This window comes from Cebus imitator, unplaced genomic scaffold (genome assembly GCF_001604975.1).
Source record: "Cebus imitator isolate Cc_AM_T3 unplaced genomic scaffold, Cebus_imitator-1.0 Scaffold415, whole genome shotgun sequence".
Classification (NCBI taxonomy): domain Eukaryota; kingdom Metazoa; phylum Chordata; class Mammalia; order Primates; family Cebidae; genus Cebus; species Cebus imitator.
In genome coordinates this window covers 1,052,280-1,068,144 of record NW_016107730.1, presented here as the reverse complement: position 1 = coordinate 1,068,144, position 15,865 = coordinate 1,052,280, and the positions used below count along the sequence as shown (strand labels likewise).

General features: G+C 56.3%; 1 protein-coding gene across 3 annotated transcripts in view; it reads right to left on the bottom strand.

Annotated features, from left to right (window-relative positions):
* The window catches only part of KCNH4 (potassium voltage-gated channel subfamily H member 4), a 28,333-nt gene extending 13,940 nt beyond the window's left edge, over window positions 1-14,393 (bottom strand). For 2 of the 3 annotated variants that reach the window (XM_037731656.1, XM_037731657.1), the window contains exons 1-9: window positions 13,990-14,393; window positions 11,934-12,167; window positions 11,500-11,646; window positions 11,269-11,396; window positions 9,718-9,819; window positions 8,524-8,530; window positions 4,164-4,301; window positions 3,680-3,837; window positions 354-561 (exon numbers count right to left, since the gene is read on the bottom strand). In XM_037731656.1, coding sequence (XP_037587584.1) covers window positions 354-561; window positions 3,680-3,837; window positions 4,164-4,301; window positions 8,524-8,530; window positions 9,718-9,819; window positions 11,269-11,396; window positions 11,500-11,646; window positions 11,934-12,167; window positions 13,990-14,065 — 1,198 coding nt within the window. In that variant the 5' untranslated portion in view covers window positions 14,066-14,393. The remainder of the gene's footprint in view (window positions 1-353; window positions 562-3,679; window positions 3,838-4,163; window positions 4,302-8,523; window positions 8,531-9,717; window positions 9,820-11,268; window positions 11,397-11,499; window positions 11,647-11,933; window positions 12,168-13,989) is intronic. The other variant, XM_037731658.1, reaches the window with a different exon arrangement.
* Between the last annotated feature and the right edge of the window lie 1,472 nt (window positions 14,394-15,865).

Sequence of the window (15,865 nt, the reverse complement as noted above, 5' to 3'; positions counted from 1 at the left end):
AGGAGGGATTAATGGGGGCAGAGATACCAAACTCTTCCTGGGACTTTTCACGTGCTGCTCCTTCTGCCTGAAACACATCCCCCCACCCTCAGTGTTTCCTACATTGTACTTTGATCACTGTCACTGGTTTTGCTACCCTGTTAGGCTGTGAGTTCCTCCCCACCTGCTGCCCAAAACAGAGCCCTGGTCTGCAAATCCATATTCCCATGCTTGATCCAGAAAGAGCTCAACGCATGTTTGTTGGGTGAATGTGAGGAATGTGTGGTGAGGGATATGGGCACTGGTGGAGGCATCCACTTGGGGATGGGACAGGTGGACAGGTGGTCTGTGAAAGTCTGGGGTCGGTGGCTCACCAATGTCCCAGAGCAGCGGGTCATTGGCCTCCATCTCCCGGCGCCCGATGACATACCAGATGCAGGCCATCCAGTGGGCAAGGAGCGCAAAGACCGACATGAGCAGCGTGAGCACCACCGCGCTGCACTGAGAGTACCGCTCCAGCTTCTGCAGCAGCCGTAGCAGGCGCAGCAGCCGCACCGTCTTCAGCAGGTGCACCAGCGAGGTCTGCGGGAGGGTGGCGGGGGAGGCTGTCAGCAGGCACGCCTCCTCGGAGCCCTCAGAGTCCCCTCCCAGGGACTTCCCACCAGACACCCTGGAGCCAGGGGAGGCTACCACAGGAAAGACATCCCTGCTGTCCTGAGAAAGTGGCCAGGGAACACAGCAGGAAAGGAATAATAACAATAAAATAGTGGCTAACAGTTAGTAAGTACTTTCTTTTTTCTTTATTATATTTTTGGAGACGAAGTCTTGCTCCGTCGCCCAGGCTAGAGTGCAGTGGTGCGATCTCAGCTCCCTGCACTTCTGCCTCCTGGGTTCAAGCAATTCTCCTGCCTCAGCCTCCCAAGTAGCTGGGATTACAGGCATGTGCCACCACGCCTGGCTAATTTTTGCATTTTTTTAGTAGAGACAGGGTTTCACCATCTTGGTCAGGCTGGTCTCAAACTCCTGACCTCGTGATCCACCTGCTTCGGTCTCCCAAAGTGCTGGGATTACAGGTGTGAGGCACCTCACCCTGCCAGTAAGTACTTTCTATGTGCTTAGCCAGGCACTGTGCTAAACATTTGTAAACCTTATTTAAACACAGACACACACACACACACACACACACACACACACACACACACACATTTATACCTTTAGTTCAATTATCATCATTCCCAATTTGCAGATGAATGAACTAAGGCTCAGAGAGGCTAAAGACTTGTTCAGGGTCACAGACCAAGGACATGGTAGAGCTGGGACTCAGGGTGGACATCTGGGCTAACTGACATCACAGTCCACCTGGTGCTCTATAGCCACGAAGCACTGGGAGATGGTGGAGGAGCCAGCCCTGGTCAGAGTCAAGGGATAGACAATCGTCTCCACAGAGCCCCGGTAGCAATGACAGCAGTTGTGATGGGGACCACCCTTCGAGACATGGAGAAGCATAGTGGAGGGGGGACAGGCAAGGACTTGAGGGCTGGGGGAGGTTTCGGGACACTTCCTCTTGTGGATGGACTGCAGATGAGAGTCAAGCGGAAGAGCTGAGGGGGTGGGAGAGCAGGGACTGAGGGTCTGGGCTGTGCTAGGGGTTGATGGAGCTAATGGTACCCAGTAAGTGTCCTGTATTCACTAATATTACTCCCAGTACCATCTGCATTGTGGCTATCAGTATTGAACCGCCCTTCAATCTTGGAGCTGGGGAAGGCTTATCTTCTGAGTGGGGGCAGTGTGGCAGCTAGGACTGGAGGCTCTAGGGCCGTGCCTGGGGAACTTGGTATGAAACCCCCTCACTGCCCCTTCCTGGGCCCCATAGAGCATTCCCCACAGCCCTGGCCCTACACTGCTCCTGGACCACCTCGTGTAATTTCTCTAATTTTAGGTGAAGGAACTGGAAAGGAGGTGGCTCTGATTCCTCCACATGGACCCTTGCCAGGGTTTAATGCCTGCCCCAGGTCCCAGAGCTCCTGACTGCAAGCTTGAGCCCTTCAGGGCTCACTCAGACAGCTGCCCTTGGGCCCCCCTCTCCTGGGGATGTTCCTCTTATTCTCCTTGGACTAGAATATCCAGGCCTGGATTCTTCAAGTCTGCCTCTGCCAGTGTCTACTCATTTTCTGTCTCTGCCCTTCCTGTCTGTGGCCCCCAGTGGCGTTCCTGATCTCGCCAGATCATCCACTCGGAGGCCTTGGTTACCTGGGAAGCAGGGTGGTGTGTTGGAAGGAATGCTAGGATGGAAGTTTAGAGACCTGGTTCAAATCTCCTGCCTGCGCCTGCTAGCTATGTGACCTTTAGCAAGTCACTGAACCTCTCTGAGCCCTGTACCTACCTCTGAAAAAGGATAAGGATCTGCCCTGAAGGGGTCTCGTGGGGCTCCCATGTGATGATGTGTGTGAAAGAACGTAGTGACCTGTAATGTGCTCCCAAAGGTCCCTGGGAGGAGGGGCAGGGGGCTCTCTGCAGTCTCCCACTCCCCAGCTGATGATGCCTGATGGGCATAGAGGAGTGGGCGCACTCCTGGGGAGGAGTGGGGAGGTCAGCTCAGAATGGTCAGAGCCTCGAGGCAGATGTACACACATGCACGTGTATGGGAACGCACACACACGTGTGCACAGCCAGGAGAGGAGGCCCACAGCCCGTTGGCGGCTAGTTAAATTCAGCTACGTGTAGGTGGTTTCCTGCTATAGCTGAGTGCAGGGAGAGAGCACACAAGGAAACTGCTCCCCATTTCCCCACCCCACACCCAAGGGGGCCTGGGGACACGGGGTAGCACTGCCCCACCCTGTACTTGAGAAGACCTACTCTCTGCTGGCTGGGGCCACGGATGACTACTTGGGACACCTCCAGGGTATCCCCAGGGATCTGTGAGAACCCAGGTCCTGGCATTCTCTGCCTCTGAATCCACCCCACAGCCTCTACCTTCTTGTCTAGGGTTACTATCCTCCCCAAAATGCTCGCTGTCCTCATCTCCTGCCAGCTAAATCCTACTCACCCTTGAAGGTCTAGTTGTACTCCTGCTGTCTCCCTCGGGAAGCCTTTCCAGACCCCTCCAGCCTCTGCCTAACAAGGGCACTTTTGCTTCCCAGATGCTGGCCAGACTTCAGATCATTTTTACACACACTCATGTTCCAGCCTGGAACTCCAAGGTCAGCCCAGCCCCTCTGCAGCATACCAGGGGCCCATCCTCCACTCCGTTCACCTCTGCTGTCCCTGATGCTCTGTGGCAGTCCTGCCCCCTCACCAGTTTAGCTGTTTAGAGGCTGAGTCCTTCTTCCCTTTCCCCATGGTGGCCATGCCCCACACAGTGCTTTGCAGACAGCTAAATGCTCATCAGTTGTTTGTTAAATAAAAATGTGGAAGGTACCACTCATTTGGCATCAGACCAATGCCGCCTTGGTAGCCATAGTTAGCTTTTCATGTGTCTCAGCTTCCCTCAAAGATTGTGAGCTGAGCTCCCCAGGAGCACAGAACCTCTGGGATCCTCCCAGTGCCCAGCAGAGGACTATGCCCAGAACAGGTGCCTGATAAGTATCTGCAGATGGAGTGATGGGAAGGGGCATATCTGGATTTGGGGTCAGACCCTTCCTGGAAGATGCTGTGCTGAGGTTGGGAGGTTAGGCTGGATGGTGGGATGGAGGTCGCTCACCACGGTGATGTTGAAGATGTAAAGCAGGTCAAAGGGCAGAGCAGCAATGAGGTCGATGAAGAACCAGGTGGCCAGGTAGTGGAGACCAATGGAACGAGGAGCAGAGATCACCTGGCCGGACTGGGACACATAGGTGGTGCGGAAATTCAGGATGATATCTGGGGGTGCAAGAGGCTATTACTGAGGGGCCTTGGCCAAGGGACCAAGAAACAGAGAAAGCTGGGAACAAGCTTTGGAGACCCAGATGGGAGGAGGAGGCGGCAGGCATGGAGAGATAGACTGGGCTTCTGGCTGGTCCTTGGGGAGGACAGGTCATAAGGCTGAAGGCTGCAGGGAGCAGGACACATGGGCCACTGGGACTTAAAGATGCAGAAAGTGGGGGTGTCTGAATGCCTGGGTCATGCAGGCCCCAGGAGGGAGTAAGGCTTGACCAAGTGGATTCCCTCAGCCAACCCGCCAGGGTGGGTGAGGCAGAGGGTCTGACCCAGGATGAAGAGCATCTCCACGGCGATGTCGCTGACAAGGGTGTGTCGCGAAGTGATGGGGGTGTCGTCATCACCCGAGAAACAGACGTTGTAGGGGACGGTGACCGCAACGTAGAAGGTGGCAAGGAGGATGAGGCAGCGAGACCCCCCCACGGAGGCCACCTTGTACTCAGGCACTGATGGCTTTGGTTCAAACACGTTCTAAGGGGAGAGGGGTGGTGGTTGGGGACACTTGAGGGAAAGAGGAGCCAAGATGGGGGGTAGGAAAGGCAGGGCATGGGGAAAGGGGGCAGGTGGGCACTGCAAGGGCACTTTTGACCATGAAAGGAGATAGAAGGCCAGGAGAGGGGCGCAGAGGCTGATACCTGACATTTTTCCCTCCTGCCAATGTACTTCCCAGGCCCCCTCCCTTTTTTTTTTTGAGACAGAGTCTTGCTCTTGGCCCAAACTGGAGTGAAGGGGCACAATCTCGGCTCACTGCAACCTCTGCCTCCTGGGTTCAAGCGATTCTCCAGCCTCAGTCTCCCGAGTAATTGGGACTACAGGTACATGCCACCACGCCTAATTTTTGGGTTTTTAGTAGAGATGGGGTTTTGCCATGTTGGCTAGGTGATCCACCCACCTCAGACTCCCAAAGTGCTGGGATTACAGGTATGAGCCACTTTGCCCTGACCCAGGACCCTGTTTGAACCGATCGTGTCTTGTCATGGGCACTTATAAGGCTTGACACTCACCCCACTTGATTTAAAATTTTTAAAATTTAGAAACAAGGTCTCACTTTGTTGCCCAGGCTGGAGTGCAGTGATACCATCATAACTCACTGCAGCCTTGCACCCCTGGGCTCAAGCTATCCTCCTGCCTCAGCCCCCAGAGTAGCTGGGACCACCGGCATGCACCACCATACTCAGATAATTTTTAATTTTTTTTTAGAGAAGGGGTCTCACTATGTTGCCCAGGCTGGTCTAGAACTCCTGGCCTCAATCGATTCTCCTGCTTTGGCCCCCTAGAGTGCTGGGGTTACGGGCATGAGCCCCTGTGCCTGGCCCTACACTCATCCTACTTGAGAAGGCGACTATTACAAATCTGGCACATGCCCCAGCTTGAGGGGTCACTAACTTCTCCCTGAAGTTCCTCTTGGGTTCTGGGGGCCCAGTGGGGGATGGGCATGTCCCAACAGGGAGAAGAGACTGGCATAGCCCACCCCATTTCCTGTATCCCTAACAGAGGGTTGGGGACTCAATCCCCTGGCTTGGTCGGGATTCTAGGAGGTGGTATACAGGTCCAGAGGCCAGGCCTGCAGTGAGATTTCTCCCTAGAACTGTAGCAGCTTGCAATTTCACCACCAACGGCATAACCCTATGATCTTCGGGCAGGTGAGGTAATTGCTGCTAGAGCCCCACCCTTGTGACATCACTGAAGCAGAATAATGTCAATCAATCACCTAAGGGAGTGAGGCAGATGGGGATGGAAGGAGGTGGGGGGAGGATATAGGATGGAGCAGAGAATAGTACATGGGAAATGGGTGGGCAGAGGAGCAGGCCAAGAAGGGACACCAGACAGGCAGGGAAGCGGGGAGACAGTGGCAGGCAGGGGTGCCTCAAAATCAAGTCTGGAGGACTTGGGAGATGTTGGGTTGGCAGTGGGACTCACATTATTGGACTTCATGCCTCCCTGGCCCCGGCGGCTGAAGTGGCCAGTCAGTCGGTGTAGGACAGTACGGCTCTGTCTTCTGGCAGACCGAAATTTTGAGCTGGCTCCCCTTCTACCAAGGGAGATTTCTGTTGGAAAGGAAGGTACAGAGATACGTTGGGGCACATCCCACGTGGCTGGGTAGGCGAGGGCTTCTGACCATTCACACTGCCCGTCCAGACTTGCCGTTACCATGATTGCTGTCCCCGCGGCCTCCTCGGGGGCCAAGTCCTGGGCTTCCACTCTGAGTGATATCCTTGAAGGAAAAGAGGAACAGCACAACCTCCCCCATTTCATTCTTGATGGGCATCATGTCCAGGAGGCACCAAAAGGCTGAGCCTGTAGGCATGGAGAGAGGGAGGGAGGAGCATGGGCAGCCCATGACATGGCTTTATCCTCATCCTCCTAGACATAGGTAAAGAGCTTGGCAAAGCAAGAGCCAAAAGGAACGTCAGAGATTCTGTCAGCCGACTCCATCTTTCAGATGGGGGAACCCAGGCCCAGAGAGGGTCAGGGATGCACTCGGACACAGTCAGCTTGTGGCAGTGTGGGGAGGAGCACTCAGACTCCCTCTGGGTAAGGCCAGGGGTCTAGGCAGGGCTGCAGGGTGGGGTGGGCCCCCTCACCATCCTTGCGGTAGAAGCAGATTTCAGCACGGTGCTCCTGCTGGCCCTCCAGGGCTTTCTGCAGACGCTGCAGGGCCGGCTCACTGGTCTCTGGGCCATAGAGGAAACGGCAGCTGCAGGTCTTCTGCATGACCTCTGTGCGACCGTAGCCTGTGAGCTCGCAGAAGCCGTCGGAGCAGTAGACAATGGGAAAGCCCCGTGGGCCCTGTGCGTTGGCCAGCAAGAAGTTACTGTCTGTGGGAAGAAGAGGTCAAGGTCAAGTCAAGGCTGGGAGGTGAGCTGGCTTCCAGGTGGGCAGCACCTCCCCTAAGATGGGGTTAGAGATCACAGAAGCTTCCCAGGTTTCCATGTTGCTCCTGACCCCACTTTGGGATATTCTGAATTGAGAATAGGAGAAGATAGAGCAAAGAGATAAGGACTGAGAAACTTAAGCAGGGTCTAACAGGGAGTTGCAGTAGGACCCCAAGAGGTCATGCCGTCCGTCCCCCTGCCTTCCAACTGGTGTCACTGTAGAAGGCAGCATAGCCTGGTGAGTAAGAGCCTGGGTTCCTGCAACCCTCCACTGCCACTTATTGTGTGACCTGGGGCAAATTGATGACCTCTTCTGTGCCTGAACTTTCCTTATTTGGAAAGTAGGGCATAATAGGCCTTCCTCACATGGTTGTTGTGAGACTTACTTGAGTTTACTTGGGGAGAACAAGTCCTAGCACATGTTAAGTGCTACTCTGAGAAGGTGAAATTGTTCCCCCACATTCACTTGGCTTTCTTCCTATTACGGAGTAAGCAGGGCAGATTCTGGTGACATCACATCCATTTTATTGATACGAAACCAAAAGGCAGAGATTATCCAAACTCACAGATCTCCTTAGTGTGGGGGCAGACAGTGATAACTGGTATCCTTCCCTGCCTTCCAGGAAAGGTCCACTTTTTAGCATTCTTATAGCTGCTTTCAGGAGATCTGCCCCAGTGCTCGAAGTCTAACAGGAGAGGGCATTGAGTGTATAGCTGCAGCACCCCCCAGCAACAGAACCAGAGCTGTCTCCCTCCAGTTCCAATGGATGGGAGGCCAGGGGGGCTCCTGTGGGCCATCCAGGGACAGAGACTCAGCTAAGAGATGGGGCCTGTGACACAACCAGTCCTGGTGTTCTTGGAGGGATGACTATCTGAGGGCAGAGCGGCTGATGGGGACACTGAAGGTGCCTGGGAGGCACTGGGCTCTGGGCGCAGCCTCCTTCTTCCATCCCAGGGCCTGTTGCCCCGGTGATCGGCGCTATGGAAACAAGGCGGGGGGGCGGGGAGCGGGTAGGGCCCCGCGGCTCAGTTTCCGCCCTCGGGTACCGCTCCCCCACCCTTCAATCCTGGTCAGGGCTCCCGAGGGAATGGCGGGGTTGGGGGAGGTGAGGGCAGGGAATCTCTGGGCTCCAGAGTGGGAAGAGGGAATGGCGGGAGAAGAGGCGGGGAAGGAGTATGCAGCTGTCCAAGGTGCTGAACCTGAAACCCAAGCTGGGGTGGGCGAGCTAGGAGTTCCCACCGTCGCACAGACCGCTCCCCTCCTCCTGTCTCACCCACCTCAGACACGGACGCCCCACGATTTGGGGGCACAGGAACTCAATCCAAGCTAGGTCCTGCTGAAGTCTGATCTTTTCTCCTTTTTTTCTGGGGGTAGTGAGAGCTGGAGTCTGGGAGTAGGCCCCAGAACGCCCGGCCACTCTGTCCCACTTCTGTGTCTCGGATACCCTCATACACGCCCCCAGCACAGCTCAGCCCAAGAGCGGGCGGCTCCCAAGGCCCCTCCTCCGCTCTGCCGCACAAAGAGCCTCTTCTGCCTCGAGTCACACCCCCCAACCTTGTCCCCCCTGCTCTCGGCCCTTTCACCTCCTCCCCTCGCAGGGCACTCCCAACCCTGTTCCTGCACCGCGGCTTTGGGAGTTCCTAGACCCTCAACTCCATTCTCTCCTCTTGCCTCGGGTCTCACCACGTCCAGGAGACCCGAGACGGCCCCGAGGAGACTTGGTCCCCAGCTAGAAGCCCCAGTCCCGACCTCCGTCCCACTCACGCGTTCCGTCAAAACGGGTGGCGATGGTGTCCAGGAAGGTGTTTTGTGGGGCCAGCAACCCCTTCATGACCGGCATGGCCCCGTGGCGTGGGTTCGAGGCGCGGCGCTGGGGGGCTTTCAGCGCGGCCGGGCCGGAGGGGGCGCGCTGCTGGAGGGGCCGGGGCGCCCCATGCGCCCGCCTGCCTCCTCCCCTCCCTCTTGCTGCGCTGCCGCCGCCGCCGCCGCCTCTGCTCCGAACCCAGTACCTCTCCGCTCAGCGCCGCTTCGGTCCCTCCCACCTCCCCAAGGGCCCGGTTCTTCCCCTTGGACTCGGCCCGCACCGCCACGTGGCCCCGCACGGGGAGGGGCCGCTAGCAACACCCGCACCCCTCCGGGCAGCCCTCCTCCCAGAGGGGAGCGGCCCACGCGTGTCTCTCCGGGAGAGAATTCGGGACACGCCCACCGGGAGGGGAGGCCTGAAATGACGGGTGGGGCTTGACTGATAGACACGCCCTCTTATCTGGTGGCCACGCCCCCACACGTGGTTCCCGGGCTGCTCCTTGTGGCTCCACCTCGCGGGTTTTCCCGCTCACCGTCCACGCTGGGCTGGTGTCTGGTTCACAGTGCCGCCTGCTGGAGCTGAGATATTTCGCAGCACCCCACCCCAGTTGCTCCAGTGTGAGACAGCAAGGCTAGTTTGCTCTTAGAGAATAGACGATGGGAAGGATTGAAACCCCAACTCCTAGAAAGCACTACTAACTCTTGCCTCCTGCCTCAGTTTTCCCAAGACACCCTGGCAAACTCTGCCTACTGCGCACACAGCATGGTGGAATGAAAAGAGTTTTGGAGGCCGGGGACAGTGGCTTACGCCTATAATCCCAGCACTTTGGGAGGCTGAAGCGGGAGGATCATCTGAGGGCGGGAGTTCGAGACCAGCCTGACCAACATGGAAAAAAATCTCACCTCTACTAAAAATACAAAAAAATTTAGCTGGGCATGGTGGCGCGTGCCTGTAATCCCAGGTACTTGGGAGGCTGAAGCAGGAGAATCGCTTGAACACAGGAGGTGGAGGTTGTGGTGAGCCAAGATCGCGCCATTGCACTCTAGCCTGAGNAGCATCTCCACGGCGATGTCGCTGACAAGGGTGTGTCGCGAAGTGATGGGGGTGTCGTCATCACCCGAGAAACAGACGTTGTAGGGGACGGTGACAGCCTTGGGGACGCTGTAGTGGAGGAGGAGGCAGCGAGACCCCCCCACGGAGGCCACCTTGTACTCAGGCACTGATGGCTTTGGTTCAAACACGTTCTAAGGGGAGAGGGGTGGTGGTTGGGGACACTTGAGGGAAAGAGGAGCCAAGATGGGGGGTAGGAAAGGCAGGGCATGGGGAAAGGGGGCAGGTGGGCACTGCAAGGGCACTTTTGACCATGAAAGGAGATAGAAGGCCAGGAGAGGGGCGCAGAGGCTGATACCTGACATTTTTCCCTCCTGCCAATGTACTTCCCAGGCCCCCTCCCTTTTTTTTTTTGAGACAGAGTCTTGCTCTTGGCCCAAACTGGAGTGAAGGGGCACAATCTCGGCTCACTGCAACCTCTGCCTCCTGGGTTCAAGCGATTCTCCAGCCTCAGTCTCCCGAGTAATTGGGACTACAGGTACATGCCACCACGCCTAATTTTTGGGTTTTTAGTAGAGATGGGGTTTTGCCATGTTGGCTAGGTGATCCACCCACCTCAGACTCCCAAAGTGCTGGGATTACAGGTATGAGCCACTTTGCCCTGACCCAGGACCCTGTTTGAACCGATCGTGTCTTGTCATGGGCACTTATAAGGCTTGACACTCACCCCACTTGATTTAAAATTTTTAAAATTTAGAAACAAGGTCTCACTTTGTTGCCCAGGCTGGAGTGCAGTGATACCATCATAACTCACTGCAGCCTTGCACCCCTGGGCTCAAGCTATCCTCCTGCCTCAGCCCCCAGAGTAGCTGGGACCACCGGCATGCACCACCATACTCAGATAATTTTTAATTTTTTTTTAGAGAAGGGGTCTCACTATGTTGCCCAGGCTGGTCTAGAACTCCTGGCCTCAATCGATTCTCCTGCTTTGGCCCCCTAGAGTGCTGGGGTTACGGGCATGAGCCCCTGTGCCTGGCCCTACACTCATCCTACTTGAGAAGGCGACTATTACAAATCTGGCACATGCCCCAGCTTGAGGGGTCACTAACTTCTCCCTGAAGTTCCTCTTGGGTTCTGGGGGCCCAGTGGGGGATGGGCATGTCCCAACAGGGAGAAGAGACTGGCATAGCCCACCCCATTTCCTGTATCCCTAACAGAGGGTTGGGGACTCAATCCCCTGGCTTGGTCGGGATTCTAGGAGGTGGTATACAGGTCCAGAGGCCAGGCCTGCAGTGAGATTTCTCCCTAGAACTGTAGCAGCTTGCAATTTCACCACCAACGGCATAACCCTATGATCTTCGGGCAGGTGAGGTAATTGCTGCTAGAGCCCCACCCTTGTGACATCACTGAAGCAGAATAATGTCAATCAATCACCTAAGGGAGTGAGGCAGATGGGGATGGAAGGAGGTGGGGGGAGGATATAGGATGGAGCAGAGAATAGTACATGGGAAATGGGTGGGCAGAGGAGCAGGCCAAGAAGGGACACCAGACAGGCAGGGAAGCGGGGAGACAGTGGCAGGCAGGGGTGCCTCAAAATCAAGTCTGGAGGACTTGGGAGATGTTGGGTTGGCAGTGGGACTCACATTATTGGACTTCATGCCTCCCTGGCCCCGGCGGCTGAAGTGGCCAGTCAGTCGGTGTAGGACAGTACGGCTCTGTCTTCTGGCAGACCGAAATTTTGAGCTGGCTCCCCTTCTACCAAGGGAGATTTCTGTTGGAAAGGAAGGTACAGAGATACGTTGGGGCACATCCCACGTGGCTGGGTAGGCGAGGGCTTCTGACCATTCACACTGCCCGTCCAGACTTGCCGTTACCATGATTGCTGTCCCCGCGGCCTCCTCGGGGGCCAAGTCCTGGGCTTCCACTCTGAGTGATATCCTTGAAGGAAAAGAGGAACAGCACAACCTCCCCCATTTCATTCTTGATGGGCATCATGTCCAGGAGGCACCAAAAGGCTGAGCCTGTAGGCATGGAGAGAGGGAGGGAGGAGCATGGGCAGCCCATGACATGGCTTTATCCTCATCCTCCTAGACATAGGTAAAGAGCTTGGCAAAGCAAGAGCCAAAAGGAACGTCAGAGATTCTGTCAGCCGACTCCATCTTTCAGATGGGGGAACCCAGGCCCAGAGAGGGTCAGGGATGCACTCGGACACAGTCAGCTTGTGGCAGTGTGGGGAGGAGCACTCAGACTCCCTCTGGGTAAGGCCAGGGGTCTAGGCAGGGCTGCAGGGTGGGGTGGGCCCCCTCACCATCCTTGCGGTAGAAGCAGATTTCAGCACGGTGCTCCTGCTGGCCCTCCAGGGCTTTCTGCAGACGCTGCAGGGCCGGCTCACTGGTCTCTGGGCCATAGAGGAAACGGCAGCTGCAGGTCTTCTGCATGACCTCTGTGCGACCGTAGCCTGTGAGCTCGCAGAAGCCGTCGGAGCAGTAGACAATGGGAAAGCCCCGTGGGCCCTGTGCGTTGGCCAGCAAGAAGTTACTGTCTGTGGGAAGAAGAGGTCAAGGTCAAGTCAAGGCTGGGAGGTGAGCTGGCTTCCAGGTGGGCAGCACCTCCCCTAAGATGGGGTTAGAGATCACAGAAGCTTCCCAGGTTTCCATGTTGCTCCTGACCCCACTTTGGGATATTCTGAATTGAGAATAGGAGAAGATAGAGCAAAGAGATAAGGACTGAGAAACTTAAGCAGGGTCTAACAGGGAGTTGCAGTAGGACCCCAAGAGGTCATGCCGTCCGTCCCCCTGCCTTCCAACTGGTGTCACTGTAGAAGGCAGCATAGCCTGGTGAGTAAGAGCCTGGGTTCCTGCAACCCTCCACTGCCACTTATTGTGTGACCTGGGGCAAATTGATGACCTCTTCTGTGCCTGAACTTTCCTTATTTGGAAAGTAGGGCATAATAGGCCTTCCTCACATGGTTGTTGTGAGACTTACTTGAGTTTACTTGGGGAGAACAAGTCCTAGCACATGTTAAGTGCTACTCTGAGAAGGTGAAATTGTTCCCCCACATTCACTTGGCTTTCTTCCTATTACGGAGTAAGCAGGGCAGATTCTGGTGACATCACATCCATTTTATTGATACGAAACCAAAAGGCAGAGATTATCCAAACTCACAGATCTCCTTAGTGTGGGGGCAGACAGTGATAACTGGTATCCTTCCCTGCCTTCCAGGAAAGGTCCACTTTTTAGCATTCTTATAGCTGCTTTCAGGAGATCTGCCCCAGTGCTCGAAGTCTAACAGGAGAGGGCATTGAGTGTATAGCTGCAGCACCCCCCAGCAACAGAACCAGAGCTGTCTCCCTCCAGTTCCAATGGATGGGAGGCCAGGGGGGCTCCTGTGGGCCATCCAGGGACAGAGACTCAGCTAAGAGATGGGGCCTGTGACACAACCAGTCCTGGTGTTCTTGGAGGGATGACTATCTGAGGGCAGAGCGGCTGATGGGGACACTGAAGGTGCCTGGGAGGCACTGGGCTCTGGGCGCAGCCTCCTTCTTCCATCCCAGGGCCTGTTGCCCCGGTGATCGGCGCTATGGAAACAAGGCGGGGGGGCGGGGAGCGGGTAGGGCCCCGCGGCTCAGTTTCCGCCCTCGGGTACCGCTCCCCCACCCTTCAATCCTGGTCAGGGCTCCCGAGGGAATGGCGGGGTTGGGGGAGGTGAGGGCAGGGAATCTCTGGGCTCCAGAGTGGGAAGAGGGAATGGCGGGAGAAGAGGCGGGGAAGGAGTATGCAGCTGTCCAAGGTGCTGAACCTGAAACCCAAGCTGGGGTGGGCGAGCTAGGAGTTCCCACCGTCGCACAGACCGCTCCCCTCCTCCTGTCTCACCCACCTCAGACACGGACGCCCCACGATTTGGGGGCACAGGAACTCAATCCAAGCTAGGTCCTGCTGAAGTCTGATCTTTTCTCCTTTTTTTCTGGGGGTAGTGAGAGCTGGAGTCTGGGAGTAGGCCCCAGAACGCCCGGCCACTCTGTCCCACTTCTGTGTCTCGGATACCCTCATACACGCCCCCAGCACAGCTCAGCCCAAGAGCGGGCGGCTCCCAAGGCCCCTCCTCCGCTCTGCCGCACAAAGAGCCTCTTCTGCCTCGAGTCACACCCCCCAACCTTGTCCCCCCTGCTCTCGGCCCTTTCACCTCCTCCCCTCGCAGGGCACTCCCAACCCTGTTCCTGCACCGCGGCTTTGGGAGTTCCTAGACCCTCAACTCCATTCTCTCCTCTTGCCTCGGGTCTCACCACGTCCAGGAGACCCGAGACGGCCCCGAGGAGACTTGGTCCCCAGCTAGAAGCCCCAGTCCCGACCTCCGTCCCACTCACGCGTTCCGTCAAAACGGGTGGCGATGGTGTCCAGGAAGGTGTTTTGTGGGGCCAGCAACCCCTTCATGACCGGCATGGCCCCGTGGCGTGGGTTCGAGGCGCGGCGCTGGGGGGCTTTCAGCGCGGCCGGGCCGGAGGGGGCGCGCTGCTGGAGGGGCCGGGGCGCCCCATGCGCCCGCCTGCCTCCTCCCCTCCCTCTTGCTGCGCTGCCGCCGCCGCCGCCGCCTCTGCTCCGAACCCAGTACCTCTCCGCTCAGCGCCGCTTCGGTCCCTCCCACCTCCCCAAGGGCCCGGTTCTTCCCCTTGGACTCGGCCCGCACCGCCACGTGGCCCCGCACGGGGAGGGGCCGCTAGCAACACCCGCACCCCTCCGGGCAGCCCTCCTCCCAGAGGGGAGCGGCCCACGCGTGTCTCTCCGGGAGAGAATTCGGGACACGCCCACCGGGAGGGGAGGCCTGAAATGACGGGTGGGGCTTGACTGATAGACACGCCCTCTTATCTGGTGGCCACGCCCCCACACGTGGTTCCCGGGCTGCTCCTTGTGGCTCCACCTCGCGGGTTTTCCCGCTCACCGTCCACGCTGGGCTGGTGTCTGGTTCACAGTGCCGCCTGCTGGAGCTGAGATATTTCGCAGCACCCCACCCCAGTTGCTCCAGTGTGAGACAGCAAGGCTAGTTTGCTCTTAGAGAATAGACGATGGGAAGGATTGAAACCCCAACTCCTAGAAAGCACTACTAACTCTTGCCTCCTGCCTCAGTTTTCCCAAGACACCCTGGCAAACTCTGCCTACTGCGCACACAGCATGGTGGAATGAAAAGAGTTTTGGAGGCCGGGGACAGTGGCTTACGCCTATAATCCCAGCACTTTGGGAGGCTGAAGCGGGAGGATCATCTGAGGGCGGGAGTTCGAGACCAGCCTGACCAACATGGAAAAAAATCTCACCTCTACTAAAAATACAAAAAAATTTAGCTGGGCATGGTGGCGCGTGCCTGTAATCCCAGGTACTTGGGAGGCTGAAGCAGGAGAATCGCTTGAACACAGGAGGTGGAGGTTGTGGTGAGCCAAGATCGCGCCATTGCACTCTAGCCTGAGCAACAAGAGCAAAACTCTGTCTTAGAAAAAAAAAAAATAATAAAGAAAGAAAGAAAAGAAAAGAGCTTTGGAGTCCACCAGGTAGAGTCCCAGCTCTAGACACTAATCGAGTGATAGCGTCTCCAAGTCCCACTTTCCTCATCTGCAAAATGGAGCTGACAATTCTTACCTGATGCAGTTACCATGAGAATGTAATACCATAATGCATGTCTTTGGCACAAAATAAGTGTCTTGGAGGGTAATTGCCTCCCTGTTTTCCGTTTTCCTGCTGTCTTAATCCTCCTCTCTGCTACCCTTTAAGTGGAAGAGAGGCTGGAGGCAAGTTTAGGAGAAACTACCCCTGAAGAAGATAGTTTCCAGGTGGGCAGAGTCATCGTTTGAAAAACTTTGACCTCTGACTTCTCCAAGATGGAACCAATACAGAGCCAAGAGGGACCCAGGTGAGACTAGACACAGGACTTTCTCAACACCTATGCAGAAAATTGAGGCAGCTGAGTTCTGTGGCCAAAGGTGGCTGCTTCCTATGACAAAACAGCTAAAGCCAGTGAAAGTGAAAACTTTAACGTGCAAGGAGGGCAGGCTAAATTCTGCCCTCCCTCTGAGCTAGGTATTATCTGGGATATTAGATTCCTAAGAAGTGCCACAATTTTCTCTGTGTCTCTACTTTTTTTTTTTTTTTTAAGATGGGGTTTCACCATGATGACCAGGCTGGTCTTGAACTCTTGACCTCAGGTGATCCACCCACCTCGGCCTCCCAAAGTGCTAGGATTACAGGTGTGAGCCA